General features: G+C 41.7%; 1 protein-coding gene across 1 annotated transcript in view; it reads right to left on the reverse strand.

Annotated features, from left to right (window-relative positions):
* Positions 1-8,702: 8,702 nt before the first annotated feature.
* Positions 8,703-15,587, reverse strand: part of TRAF4 (TNF receptor associated factor 4) — a 36,140-nt gene continuing 29,255 nt past the window's right edge. The window contains exons 4-7 of the mRNA XM_083172361.1: positions 14,590-14,751; positions 13,639-13,800; positions 12,414-12,569; positions 8,703-10,466 (exon numbers count right to left, since the gene is read on the reverse strand). Of these exons, the coding sequence (XP_083028487.1) occupies positions 9,834-10,466; positions 12,414-12,569; positions 13,639-13,800; positions 14,590-14,751 (1,113 nt within the window). The 3' untranslated portion in view covers positions 8,703-9,833. The remainder of the gene's footprint in view (positions 10,467-12,413; positions 12,570-13,638; positions 13,801-14,589; positions 14,752-15,587) is intronic.

Here is a 15,587-nt window from a genome sequence, read left to right on the forward strand (position 1 = left end):
CATGAGAGCTACCAGAAGCTCTGTGACTCCTACATCATGCCGCACGTCTGACGGCTTGCACTACTACTGCATGGAGTAGCAGCCAATCAGGGCGTGCATCCAGATGGAGTTGTGGAACTTGTGTGACGTCACTCTCCCTTCAATCAGCTCACGTAGCCGGAGCTGCGGGGTTGGTGCTGGGAAATGCTGGGACTGGGACGTCACGCAGCTGGCGATCCGCGCTGGTAGTAGCGGATGGGAGCAATGGAAGTATGTGATTGGTCGCTACTACTGCTGGATTCCATGTGGTAACCGTGTGTACGAGGCGGCTGACTGGAATAGGTTATTAGTGTCAAGCTCGGGCTGGCCGCTGTACATGGGGATCTGTCACTGAGGGTGACGTTTACACACCAGGCCTTGCTCTCCTCCTAACTTGACTTCAAGGCCAAACTGTTCAGGTCGACTGAGCCACTTAAGACGTGTTAGGATAGCTATGTGACCATTTCCATCTTTCTCAAAATCCAAGCAGCTCATATTAGCCCAATAAGTCATTTTCAGGTCCCCAATCTCCCCTATCAGGAAGCAATATCTTTCCTGAGAACTTTCTCAAGTATTATCCAGGTAACTCCTCCCAAAATCATTTTTCAAAAAATTGTACATTTGAATATCTACTTGTCATTATTCTGACTATGTTTCTGCTTTCAGAGCTAGTTATTACTTACATTATTACAAAAAACAGTAATAATTGAATGCAGTGACAATAATTTATGATAATAAAGAGTGGACACATAGTCCTACAGATACAACCGGCCCTTTGAGGGTGACCAAACTGCTGATGCGGCCCCCGATGAATTTGAGTTTGACACCCCTGCACTAGATGGTATATCACTTGGAATGCCGTGCCAGATTGGGAAAATTATGCTGGCGGATGTTCTTGTTCCCAATTGTTTCTGGGGTCCTCACGATAAATGCAAAATTTGTAATCCACAGTGGGTTTATGCGCGCTGGAGGATGATCTTATTCCCAGGTGTTGGAAAGATCCTCACAATTGGTGCGGAATAGGTAATCCCCCCATGCCTAACTTTCTGCATGTTACATGCGCCCCACCTACAGTGCCCATGGATTTGTCCATTTGAGAAAGATTTTGCATTTGCAGTTCACTGTAGGTATGCCTGAAGTGCCTATAAGAATACGGAGGAATAAAGCAATGGGCTTAATTAAGATACCGCTGGATCTGAGGCACAGAGAACAAAGTAGCGATGTTTGGGAATGTGCACGGGACCTTTACTGGGCATGTGCAGAACAGGTCCTGCGTCATTGGATGCAAGAAGGCTGCAGACATCAGTAGACTGACAGTCTGCAGTGGTTGGGGGCAGGGAGGGGCTAGAGACAACCTCCATTTCCCAAAATGGTGGTGTCTCTATGCCGTTTTGGAGGAGTGCAGGCCAGGGTCTCCATCAGGCAGGGGAGATTTTCTGGTTTTGGTGGATCACGCAGCCAGGAGCCCTAGGTGATCTAATGCTGCATCCGAGGATCACAGATGCATACAGGAGGCATCCGCTTATATCAGGCGCCTCCTACTACTGTACCCTATAATATCTGTGCATTGCTGTGGCTTCCAAGTACAGAAAAGCAGCAAAGACAGTATATACAACTACATCTGAATTAGGCCCAATGGATATAGTAAATGATGCAGAAAGGGGCATATAAATCACTACGAGTCATTCAAAGGTGGCCACACTCTCAACTCAGGATCTATGTCAACCTATTTCTAAATATATTAGCATGTGCTGCAAGTACAGATCTACAATGAACATAAACTTACTTATATCAGATTGACAAACTAATCTAAAAAGGCTGAAATGATCCCCTGATATTCTGACCTATTACATCCCTTCTCCTTCATTTTGGGATTCCTGGAATTATTTAACGTATTCTGTCTTTAACCCTTTATGACCCTTTGCCATAGGCAGAAGCAGGGAGGTTCTGGTTGCCTGGAAACCCGCCTCCTCTTGGCAAGTGTATTCAATTATGACAACAATAGCACTGGTATATGGTATGGCCAATAGAGATGCCTGCCACCACATCATACTTGTGACAGATAGGACAGACCTTAGAGAGAGAGCGTATATGTGTGTGTGCCTGTGTTTTCACTACACTATCCACTTAAGAGAGGTAAGATAAAAAAAAATCCTGGTGTCAGTCATAATGAACTGTATGACCATGACACTGCTGCAGACACACATCCAGTACAACACCTGCACAAATACAGCTCTGCTCACTTATCTGATATTTGCATATGGGCATATGGTTACCGTAAGGAGACATTTATGTCACAATATTGTGCTCCCCAGAGATCGGGCTCACTCTTTTGTATCAATAGCTGCAAGGAAACCTCTGTGTAAAAACCGTAAACACAGTGCATACACCAACTGTCTGCAGTACAATTGTGGTCGTTTTACTAAGGTCTCTAAAGGGGATGTGCCCCATATAACATTTATTATTTATTTATTAAGAGTTTCTTATATAGCGCATACAAATTCCGCAGCGCTTTACAGAGCATAGTTATGAGCAAACACATAACAAATTACATTACAAGACATGGTTAATACGGATAGTTGCATCAGGGGACAGGACACAACATGCACATAACCTGTCATCATGGGGTGGGAGAGAATTCATACTATCGCTGCTGAAAGTAGTTGTTTTGGTCACTGGACGAGTTAAGAAAGGACTTCATCATTATTACAACAACGATTTGCCTTCATAATACAAAGTACTAAAAATATTTCCATATAAACAGGGTATTTTCAAATAGCTTTTCATAGAGAATTAATTAATATTTATGTGTGATATCTTTCCCCCCCACTAACACAGTAATTAGATACAATAAATGCATGGGAACTGCTTAAAAAAAGTAAACTTCATCTGCTCTTCTGCCTCCATGCATTCTACGGATACCACCATGGGTATGGATCATTGGATAGACAGCAACTAGGTCGACACCACTAGGTTGACATGCATGAATGTCGACATGGAGTTAGGTCGACGGGGTCATTGGTTCGACATGGGGTTTTTCACTTTTTTTGTCCCAAATGTTGATACAGTTGACATGGACACTAAAATAGTGCACCGCGTCCCCTCTGTGAATTTGGTTGATAGATTATTGGAGTCAATGGGAGGAACCAACATCACGGTGCGTATGGTTATCACTGACACAAGTAGATTCATGAGCATACAGCATTGTGGTTGTATCTCATTGGGCAGGTGTACCTACAAAATGAAAGTGCAGCAATGCAAATGTTTTGATCCTCATGGGTAGGTTTGGATGGTGGGGGGGGGGGGGGTTGGTTTAAGCAGTGGTGGGGACTTAGGCTGCAGGCCGGGGGTATAGGTTCAGGCGGCAGGGAGGCCGGGGGTATAGGTTCAGGCGGCAGGGTATGGGGGTAAGGGATAGCCACTAGCAGTGAGGGTTATGGTCCGGTTGTAAGGGGGGGGGCGGTTAGGCTTCTGGAAGTGAGGGTTAGGGTGGCAGGGAGAGGGTTAGTATACTTGCCCAACCTGTCAGCATCCTGATGGCCGGTCATCCATATGTATCCCTAGTAAACAATTTTACAGTACATTAGGAACTAGTATATCTGTAACTAGGAGGCCATGAAAGCCAGCTAAGATAAAACCACAATTTAGTTTTGTAAAAGTAGAAGAAACAACTGGAGGGGCAGCACTGCTGGGATGGCAGAATATACAGTATGCTATACCACAGTTGCCTATTCTCCCGTATCCCGCAGTAGGCCCACATTTTTGCCATGGAGCTGCTGTTCGGTTTTGCATTACGAGGGGTAAATCTTCTAAAATGGGAGTTCTATTGAAGATGGGATGTTGCCCATAGCAACCAATCAGATTCTATCTATTATGATTTGCTGTAATTACTGATTTTCTGTAGCTGCTCAGAAGTCCCTGCTGTCAAGTTTCATTACCCCCCTTTAGGGAACCCCTGACAGGAGGCATGGCAACACATGATTTGTGATGGTGTGCACTCATCCATAGCATGCTACTGCTGTTCTGTTAGTGAGTTTTTATTTAGCTTAAGGCGAGGGTAAGAATGTATGTCTTTTTTAGCAATATTTCTGTAGTTAAACACATTTTGTTTAGAGCATCTGGTGTCCATATAATGGTATGAAAAACAGCACATCCAATAAATATAGGTAGTATCTACAATATGCAAACATTCTAGTGTTCACAATAAAATAATATTAAATACACTGAAAACATACTTATTTCCTTACGGATGAATGCACACAAGGTCATATTACATTTGGAATTTATTGCATAGGCAATACATTCATCATGTATATTGTGCTGAGAAGAACAGAAATGTTAGTATCAATACTTGTAAAACTGCCCAAAATATATAGTTACTAATGCTTTGTAGAAAATATCTAGCAAAAATAAGCATTTTACTTAAATAAGCATAGACACACCCGTATGGGGAGCTACACACACTCTTTCAGAAGAGGGTGAGATGGCCCACATCATACCATAATCTCCCTCAATAAAACTGGAGTTTTGGATTGACAGAACCGTATATGGCGCTATGCAGCCCTGATGTTCCCAGTACCTTTAAGTGTCACCCACACTTACAAAGACATGTGTACAAGAAAAAATTGGAACTGGTATACAATACGGCGCAACAGGAGAGTGCTTGAGAATATGATGGAGTGTAGTCCTCCTTATCTTGACATATAATTCCACTCTGGTTCAGTGTCCGTTTCAGATGGATCGGTGTTCGTAGTGAAGAAATAAAGTGAAAAAAAGAAAAAATTACTTCTTTGTGTCCTTAATTTGCAATTATTAGTGTGTTGGACTGTGTTTCAGGTGTTTCTGGTTGATAGATCTACAGTGTCTAGACAGACAGTCAATAGGTCTACCCAAAAAGGTTGACATGCAATAGGTTGACAGGGTCATAAATTGATGCTGACATTAAAAAGATTGTCACATGAAAAGGTCGACATGAGTTTTTTTGTGATTTGTTTTTTTAACTGGCTTGTTCTTACTGCACCATCTATATCGGCGATGAGGGAGAATATAATACAGGTCGAGTATCCCGTATCCGAATATCCGTTATCCGAATTATTCCGAAATACGGACATTCCAGAAAGTGAAAAAAATTTTTTTTTTTGCTAAAAACTCACTGGGGACATATGTAACAGCATCACTGGGGACATGATATGTAACTGGCACTATATATGTGCATGACAATGATTGCTTGGCATTCAAATTCAGTGCTGAGATAGTACACACATTTTGTTTCACGTTTTGAAACCTTGTTTTTTGAACAATTAAAATATGTTTGTGTGTATTTTATGTGGTAATAAAATATATTTGTGTGTATATTATGTGTTTATACAGCGTAAATGCAAGATACTTCAAAATACATCATTGAAATATTAAAATATTCCGAAATACGGAATAATCCGTTATCCAAAATTCTCCTGGTCCCGAGCATTTTGGATACGGGATACTCAACCTGTAGTGAATATAATAGTGAGCCGAATGTAGCCGGGCACTGAGCCCGAAGTGAGGGTATACATACACTGTTATGGGTTCATGTCAACAGTTGTCGACATTAACATAAAAAAATTGAAGACAAAAAACTAGTCAACTTTTTCCTTTTCAACCTTTTGACCCTGTCGACCTATTGCATGTCAACTTTTTCGGGCAGACCTATTGACTGTCTATCTAATAACCAACACCCATTTCAGGTAGCAGTGTGGGCGTTCCCATGAAAATGCTGGAGGTTCCCATGATAATCGCCCGGTGACGCGAGTGCGGGGGCGGGCAGCTGACGTCGGTGGATGTCCCGCCTAGGGCACTCACAGATCAGAGACACCATAGAGGTGTCTCTGATCTGCGAGCGCTGGAGAAATCATTTGATGGTCGCCGAACATCGAATGATTTCTCCATGGCTGCAAATGGATGATTATGCAAACCATCCATTCACAGCCGTGCAGGGATTCAAGGGAGATCGCGGCATGCGAGGGGCACTGCGGGCAATGTCTGGTGGACTTGCAGCCTTGCGAGTCAACCAGAATTAGGTCCATAATGTGTGGCTTTGCTGTGACATGTTATGGGTGAATCAGGAGTAAAATACATATAGAAACAGGAGGCCACAAGGTGGTCATTCTTTGAACACTTGAAAGGTTATGAGTGAGATGATCTTCCACAAAATGATCAGAAAACACAAAGGTTTGGATTTTCAATATGGAGAGGATTTATTATACAAAAGTATAAAGGTAATCAGCTGCCTCTCCCATACAATACATTAATTCTTCATTCAACAGAAATTCGTAGACAATAAATAAGAACAACGATAACAAAATAATTCATACACACTACATAACACCATTGTAACCATTGACAGATCCATCCCACTGGGTTCCGAGATCTACAACCGTCAACAGGTTCCAGATTATTTTGGATAAACAAGCAGATCATTTCCTGGTAGCACCATCGCTGTAATGTACATAGCTCTGGGTATGGCTCATGAGTTGGCGTCATCTGCTATATATTATCACAGCGCACCGCAGACTGTATTGCCTATTGGCACGTCAGCAGTAGATTTATTTACATGGAAGATGTTGCATTAATCAGAAGTGGGTGATTATACCGCATGTTTTATTTCTAGAGAACATAACATGAATCCCTGAAAATGGGAACAGCAATACCTTTAGGGGATATCAAGTCATTTTGATTTGAATAGTTGAACCAGAGAATGTACAGCATGGAATGGAATTCGGCTTCTGCAGTAACAGATGCCATTTAAACAGCACACATTAAATATTCACAATACAAGCAACCACTGGCTGAATAGAGAATGCATAAGGTCACTGGGAAACTGTCATCACTGGAGCATCACGACCAATATGTACTGGGTATGTGTGAGTTCATAGTCTGTGTTCCTTTGAATACTGGTTCAGTCCACAAATGTCTTCCACGTACGTACGTACGTGTGTGTGTGTGTGTGTGTGTGTGTGTGTGTGTGTGTGTGTCTGTGTGTGTAGGAGACTGTAGTGTACATGTTTTCCTAACTGCTGAAAGCTTTAGAAGTGTCAGATAAATATTCCATAATAAATATTCTTCCTGCAATCTGCTCATTGGTAACATGACACCCATTAGTAGTAACGTATTAGCAATGTACTCTGGGAAAGTGTAAAATATACCATATATAAATACATATTAAGCATGTAAAATATACCGTATATAAATACAGATGTGCCTTTGCACATCTTACAGCCTAAACACAGCAAACACGACTAATTCTCATCTGCGCCTCATTTGCATGTAAGGTGCAAGCATATTTTGTATCTCAAGATATTTACCCCAAAATGGAATTCAAGTGTTTATAATGACATTCTACCCAATATGACTAAATCAGGACAGTTGGGAGCAGTGGCTCCAGATGTGGAAATAGGGAATCCAAACCAACTGCCCCAAACACTGCTAGAACCTATCACTGCCGGCACCCACTAATTGGGAGATACGCCCACACCATAGTCTTTAAGTGTGAATTTTAAACCTGTCACCGTTTTCAGTGTTAAACAAAAGTTACAGGGTCGGTATTAATGCTTATGTTGTGAAATAAAGCCAAGTTGTATAAGATCTTGTTGAGACTGACAGATGACAATACTGTAAACACAGGTTACCGGGTTAGTTTCCTATCGAGACTGAAGAGTGAGTAACATGATCTTTTGTATTCATGTGCAGTTAGGGTAGGGTGCTCTGCTACAGATCATGTTACATATATGAGTATGAGAAAAAAAACAATGAACACGGAAGAAATATTTTTGAATAGAAATCTATTCACAGGGTATAGATGTAGAGCTGAACCAATATTGAGGAGCGCTGCCATTCAATTCAATAGAAACTAGTGAGATGGCACCGTGCTTGGTGTCTGCTGGCATCGCTAGTTCCTAGTGCACTGACTGGCTATTGTCCAGGTAACACGACACGGTTACAAACATTGCACTGAAAATAGAATTGCTTCTCGTTCTCTTTACAAGGTATGGATGTACGGATAACCTCATCTCCGTCACTGCGGTTAGGTCACTTAGTGTTGTGCTGTAGAGCCATGTACAACATTATTTCTATATGACAGGAGATGCTTAAATCTCAGTACTGTGCCCCAATGGTTACTGTAGGTCCTTTAACTGAAATGTACAGATCTGCAGAGCTCACATCAGAGACATCACATCAAACAAAAACATTGGTACTTGTGAGTTATCCGGGCGTCCGATTTTTAAATCGGGTCGGATCGGGACATCGCATCGCATGCGACCATCGGATGCGATGCGATGCGATGCGATGACCCGATTTTTCCATAGGAATCAATGTTAAAATGGACTGAGTCCATTTTAACATGGAATTCAATGGGAAAAAGGGTCCTTTTCATACCCCTACTATCCAAGTGGGCATGGAGTTGGATATAAACCTGTGGCGAGCGTAGCGAGCCACCGAGCCCGAAGCGTGGCGAGCGTAGCGAGCCCCGCGAGGGGACACGGAATACCGTCCCCTCGCGGGGCTCGCTTCGCTCGCCACGCTTCGGGCTCGGTGGCTCGCTACGCTCGCCACAGGTTTATATCCAACTCCATGCCCACTTGGATAGTAGGGGTATGAAAAGGACCCCTTTTTCCATAGGAATCATTTTAACATTGATTCCTATGGAAAAATCGGGTCATCGCATCCGATGATCGCATGCGATGCGATGCGATGCGATATCGCATCGCATCGCATCTGATTGTATGCCTTAACTTAAGGCATACAATCAAAAAATCGGACGCCCGGATAACTCACAAGTACCAAAACATTTTTTGTCATAAAACTGATCAATAATTGAATCCCCCAGCTACGAAATCATCAGAATCAAATCCCAAAGCCATCCAGAACATCTCATAATCAAACTGTCAATTACAAAATAAGGAGTAAAAAGACTATAAAAGAGTAGAAAATGCTTCTGCGTAGAATACAAATAAACAGCTGCCATACTGTGCGAGGAAGAACCTCGACATACGGCGCTGCTCTCAGGACATGTGCATTGTATAGTGTATTTATTGGCTGTGTCTTCTATTAAAACACTTGGACCCTTTGCAGCTGAAGAACTCAGGCAGGTTAAGAGTTCTATGTACTCCTTTGCACACAAGGCCAGCACTGCAAATACCCCTGAGGTAGACCCACTCCTCTTCTATTGCTTGGGGTACACCTCTCCAACCTTACTCCAATTGGACACTTTGGCTTCATGTTAATACGTGTCTTTAGTTTTCAGGTAATAGTGTTGACCTCAAAAACATCTTTCAGCGCCTAATAGCGCTAAAGGACTCCAACTGTCCACTGTTACATCAACGTAATGCACTGCATATTTCTGTTGCATCCGAGAAACAGACAAACCCATTGTTGCGTGTCTAATTCCAATAGGCACACCAAGAGTTATTGTTACGTGCCAGGTGACGATTTTAGTCAAAATTTTGTAGCAGTTGTTATATTTTTGCCCAAAGAGAAGAATAAAGATGAACTTTTGGTACACTTTTGCTGCTTATTTTGGGACATCATCATCTCCAAAAAACCAAAGAGCATGAATGGTGCAGAAAACCATCTTCTTTTTCACAGTTGACTTGGTCATAGTAACTGAAAATAAAATGTACAGTGTTGGATGACGAGTTTTTGTACCTTAATTGTAACTATCCTCCTTCCTGGAGCTCAAGCATCTGCGATAGTGATGCCAATCAGGAACTGAAAGCAAAACATCACTGATTTTAGTAAGAGGAGAACCTCTTCTCAAATGGGTCCGTAATGCCTAATGATTATGCAATGATTTTCTGAGGAATGTCCACAGATGCTTTAAGGAATATAGCAGCGTCTCGTACATAGTTACGCTTTCTTATGTCCTCATGAGAGATAAACTTGGGATATCCAAAGCCAAGGGTACTTTCGTCCAGGGAATTTCGAGAGCCACTTGGTTTTTGGAAGTTCTTCCAGTTGGGGTCAGGGTTAAAAGTCTCAGTAATATGTTGGGGTTTGGACAAGGATGGATCACTTTGGTCAAGCAAGGAAAAAGTGACACGATAAGAAAAAGGCCATTCTAGTAGGTTGTCGTACTCCCCAGGGAGGACCCTTATGTAGACAGAAAGATAGTTGCCTTCACCACTGCCATTTCCATTTAAGAAAACAGACACCTGGAGCTTGTATCCATATCTGTGTGTGTAAAATGGTGGGCTAAATGACTCGTAGTTGCCCCGAACCTTTGCTTCCTGCACTTTTCGGGTGTAGTCGCTGATCTTCCAGATAAGCACCCCTTCGCTGCTCACAGACAGTTCCTCCACCTGCTTTCTAAGTTCTAGGATCTCTTGCCTCTGTCGGCTGACCAGGGAGGACATCATGCTGAGGTGAATTCTCATATTTTCTTCCAGATGCCTGCTCATCCCAATCTTGGGGCACTAGTAAGTGTTAAGCAAAATACAATTAGCATCATCTTAACCATGGAAAACAACAGCTCTCATAAATACATAAATAAGTGTGGTCTTAGCCCTGCTAGGTAAGTACCATATCTAGTGAAGATTTGAGGTGGAATGGGGTAACAAGTTGAGTTTTTCTTTATATATAATTTGTTCCAATGCAGGGATATTAATGTGATGATCTGCAAAATATATCTACTATATGTATCTGTCAGGAGAATTAAAAAAAAAAGACAATGGAATGGCTGTAGGGTGACTACCGTATATACTCGAGTATAAGTCGACCCGAATATAAGCTGAGGCACCTAATTTTACAACAAAAAACTGGGAAAACGTATTGACTCAAGTGGGACCCTCACTCAAATATAAGCCGAGGGGGGGGGGGGGGGGGGGGGGGCTTTTTTAGCATAAAAAATGTTTTGAAAAAAGTAGGCTTATACTCGAGTATATATGGTAATTAGGATATGGGAAGCAGGCAGATTATTATGCTGTTTGAAATTGGACAAATATTTTATTGCTGGAACAATAAAAGGTAATTGTTCATCACAGTTTAGTCTTGTTATTAATTTTGTCTTGCCACTATCACACAAATTACCCATTGGGCCTGAATCAGCCCCAATCGCTCGGCTGCGATTTCGGTATGCTGTGCGCATCCGTATGAAGGCAGCCAGCGATGAATAGCCATCACTGGCTGTTAGTAGGGCGAGTAGTAACATTTTTACATTTTTCTTTTTTTTTTTTGAGAATTCTCTCATTGAATTTACAGTTGCTATATTGTTTATATTGTCATCGTTCATTATATAATTGATCCAATGTACTTGAATTTTTACACGTGGTAGTGTCACATGATTCAGGCAAACGCAAGCGATGTATATACCCTTCTTTGAGTGACACCCTGCGGCTGTTTGGGGGCGGAAACTGTGCGTTTTCTGGGTTCGTCCTAGAAAATGCAGGTGTTCATCGGCCGTTGGGAGGGAGAGCCGCTGACGTCATCAGTGGCCTCCTTCTCCCTATGGCCATTGCAGCACCGAGTAAGTCCTATTGGGGAAAACCACTGGATGGTGATTTAGAATGGTTTTCCCCTCATGTACACGGCTGCTATCGCATTTTCACATGGGGGAGAGGGGGGTTGGCAGGGTGGCGTTTACCTGATGGGCTCTGAATACTCACAGCCCAGCAATCAGGTCTGGCCCATTGTACAGTGTAATATTCCCCATATCAGTGACTTTTTTGTTCTAATATATATTACTTATCTGGAACCCTGCTTCCCGTGTTTTAATTTGTCTCACTAGTAAATTTGGTGTCGTTCTGATTGCTAGATCAAGCTACAGATGGCTCTAAATAGAGGAAGTAGAATTATGCCCATCCTATACTTGATTGCTATTAGAATATAAATTGACATTACTGTTGTATGTAGGAGGTTCATTCTCCCAGATATATTGGAAATTAAAAAAAATAAGCAAAACCATTTCCCCTTTAGCAGTGCACTGGCATTCACTTGGAATAACTTTTTTTTGTCTACCTTACAAGTGACTCTTATTGATTTTTTTTTCCAGGACAAATACAATTTTTAAATGTATGGGTTTTTTAAATAAATTTTTTGCTTTAGCCAAAAAATTAACGTATTCTTTTAATTTTGAGCTAAATGTGTTTACTTCGTTGGTTGTGTGGTCTTTGTATTTGAGCCATACTAAAAATATTAGATTGTTTCAGAAAAACAAAGTGTTTTTGCTTCTAACTTGCCAGCTGCTGCGGGACTACACAAACCAGCATGCTTTAAAAGCAAAACTATGGTCGGACATGCTGTAATGTGTAGTGCCACCGGTAGCCTACTACCAGCATATTTATCTTACTGCTTCTATACCTGTCCTGCAGCCATTTTAAATTGGCCATTTTTAAAAAAATTCTTATTCTTATACAGAAACTTACTCGATGTTTACAGCCAGAATCCTTGAAAGGACACAGAACTAACGCAGAACTGCAGCTCTCTTTTAAGTGCCCACTTAAGTCTTCCCTGGCAATGGTGGCAACGCCACACTGGTTGGGACAGGAGACTGGGTAGCGAGGACATTGGAACTGGTGACTCTGCAAAAAAAAAAAAAGAAAGAGAAAAGCCACATAGTATGATAGCCAATATAATCACTGCCAGTGGAAATAGAAATCATAAAACAGGATCTAGTCCAACTATATAAAGTAAGAACGTATACAGGTCAACAGCAATTTCAGGTGACAAACTGTTTCAATATAACGTAGTAAAGATTTAGAATTTAAGCTTATGCGAGCAGAGCTCTCTCATTTTTGAAGAAGTGTGTACATGGGGTGACATTACTCTTGTGAGCACAATAAGCTTTTGGCACTGCAGTGACATAATACCTACAGTAGCTTCACAAGGAATCACTGTCCCCCTGCTGTACTGGAGGGCACATGGAGCTATGTAAAAGTACTAAAAGTTATTTTAATGTATTATTTTATGTATAAAAAAAATAATGGGTAATCCTTGGGAGACAGTTTAGCTTTAACAAGGAGACTCCTCGCTAAGATTTCCTTGCTTTAATTACTAAACTAATAAAAGGGTCACACATCCTGCAATTTATCACATGTTTACTGTAATAGATAGGAGCAACCAGCTTCTGTCTTAGTTTTCTAATCAGTGGGGAGTTATTATAGTGGATTATACCTAGGGGATGCAAGGAAGCAAACCCTCCCATCCATCTGCCTGCCAATGATTGCAGTGGCTTCCTGTTGGAAGCACTATCTGCTAAACACATGCTAGACTGTGATTGGCAGATTGGGCTTCCAATTGTAAGCCTTCGTGCCAACTCTAATGTGCTTCTAAATGTGGTTCTCTAACTTAGAAAAAAAACAACTATTTACTGTCGGTGTTCGGTACAGAATAAACAGTAGCCCCAGTGCCCCCTTCTTGTACGATCATGCAGATGTCCGGCGAGCCTACACTATCCTGTATTCTCATGCTCAAGCCACTTAATGTGAAGCCATCCCAGATAGCTGCAGGATAAATTAAGATATGACGTCTCGCCCAGCTGCATGTATGCTGTGTACAGGACAGCATAAACCCCAGACTTTTGCAGAAACATGGGTGACACCCATCTACTCTACTTCTTGTACCCTTATATTATAAGCTCCCAATCATTACCTGGATGGTGTCGAACACAAACTCCTTGCTGCAGTAAGGGCAGGGCTGAGTGCGCTTAGGGCACTCGGACAGCGAATGTTGAGATAAGACACGTCTCATCATGCGGGCCCCGCACTTGTTCTCACAGTATACGCTCTCCTGGGGACAGCATCCCTGGTGATCCTGCAGAGAACAAGGGAATATGGGATGGGTTAATGCCGAGAAATGTTTCTCCCTATTCTCTGCTGAAGCAAATGCGTGAGAGAGAGGAGAGACATTTACATGGTTTGACAGAGCTAATGTATCAAAGATTATCGCAACTTATTGTAAATGTGTAAGTCATTAGCTGGAATTGGGAAATGTTGGGATGAACACAGAGCTCAAGCACTGTAGCTGGCATAGCAGGAATTTTCAGAGGTTTTTGGAAATTGCCTTATAAATAAACTGATTAAAATGGTTCTAAATATAGCAACAGCAAAAATAACATTAGAGGGAACATGTTCAAAATGTGTTTACTATTAAGTGTGGAACAATCTAAAAAATATCCAGCATCAGTAACAGATATACACATACGCTCTCAGCTCTCATGCAGCACTGGTCTGTTCTTTGTTATTACTTTCGATCCTTTTTTGGCCAATAAAAACAAATTTTGACTGATGCTCATTATCGGATACACCATTTTTATCGGCCAAAAAAGGACATGGGGATAAATTGTTGATCCCATGTGTTATCGCGGTTCCAGAGGCTGCGTATTGCCTATTGTGCGTAATCCCTGATAAATGCAGCGTATCGGCGCTAATTGGAAAGCCACAGTAAATTACTCCAGCTGATTGGATACTGGCCTAAAACTACTCGTATATTTTAACAAAATAGACCCAATATAATATATTGACAAAGATCATAATCTTCAGGGCAGTACAGTCCTAGGTAGTTAAGTCGCTCGTGCTCAGCGAGGAACGCAGGAAGTCTCACCTCATAAGCCTCCCCCGTGAAGTCGTTTCCACAGAACTCACAGCGAACTTTGCGTTTGGGGCAGTCATGCTGCATGTGCTCCGGCAAATCTCGACGGATTAGTTTGGTGCTACATCGGTTAGGGCAGGGGATCACATTGAAGGCACAAATGTTGAGATGAGTCTGAGGGGACAAGAACATTACTAAATTAGTCTATTTCTGAAGTTGCAAATTAGAATGGTTGTTTCAAATTTTTTTCGTTTTTTTTGTTTAAATGGGCACTAGTCAAAATGCTTTTGATAACCCTGAATGTTCCGCCATCGAACATTTCCTTAAATGCAGTTTTCAATAACTTAAACCTTGCATCTCATTGGTGTATAGGCAATACATTTTTTTCTCACTCGGGGGTAGATTTATTAAGCTTGGAGAAGAGATAAACTGGAGATAAAGCGGAGAAAAGGTAAAAGGAGATAAAGCACCAGCCAATCATCTCCCAACTGTCTTTTTCAAACACAGCTGATTGGCTGTGCTTTATCTCCTTTTACCTTTTCTCCGCTTTATCTCCAGTTTATCTCTTCTCCAAGCTTAATAAATCTGCCCCACAGTTACCTAATATATTTTAGGCTCCTACATACTCAAGCCTAAAACAGACCTATATTCTCAACATTTCAGGCACGTGCATGGCCAGTGGCCATGCTTCTAAAATGTAACACAATCTGATTTACTATTATGGTGATGTCTTCTAATGTCTTGTGACCCAGAGCCACTAAACCAGCAGTCAATTTAATCAGTTTTCTACAAGTTAGACACAGGAAACAATCGTCTCATTGTCCTTACTGCACATGCTTATTCTACGTCAGGTCAGACCTATGCCAAGGGGCTTGGTAATGAAAAGGTTAATGTGGCGGAACTGGTTACCTTTGTTAAAGGTCACACGAGGGATGTCGGTGATAGAAAATCCAGTCCCTGTAATGCAACTGAAAGGACTATTGCAAAGATCAGGCAGGCACACATTACTT

The sequence above is a fragment of the Crinia signifera genome, chromosome 2 (assembly GCF_055691185.1).
Source record: "Crinia signifera chromosome 2, ASM5569118v1, whole genome shotgun sequence".
In the NCBI taxonomy this organism is placed as follows: domain Eukaryota; kingdom Metazoa; phylum Chordata; class Amphibia; order Anura; family Myobatrachidae; genus Crinia; species Crinia signifera.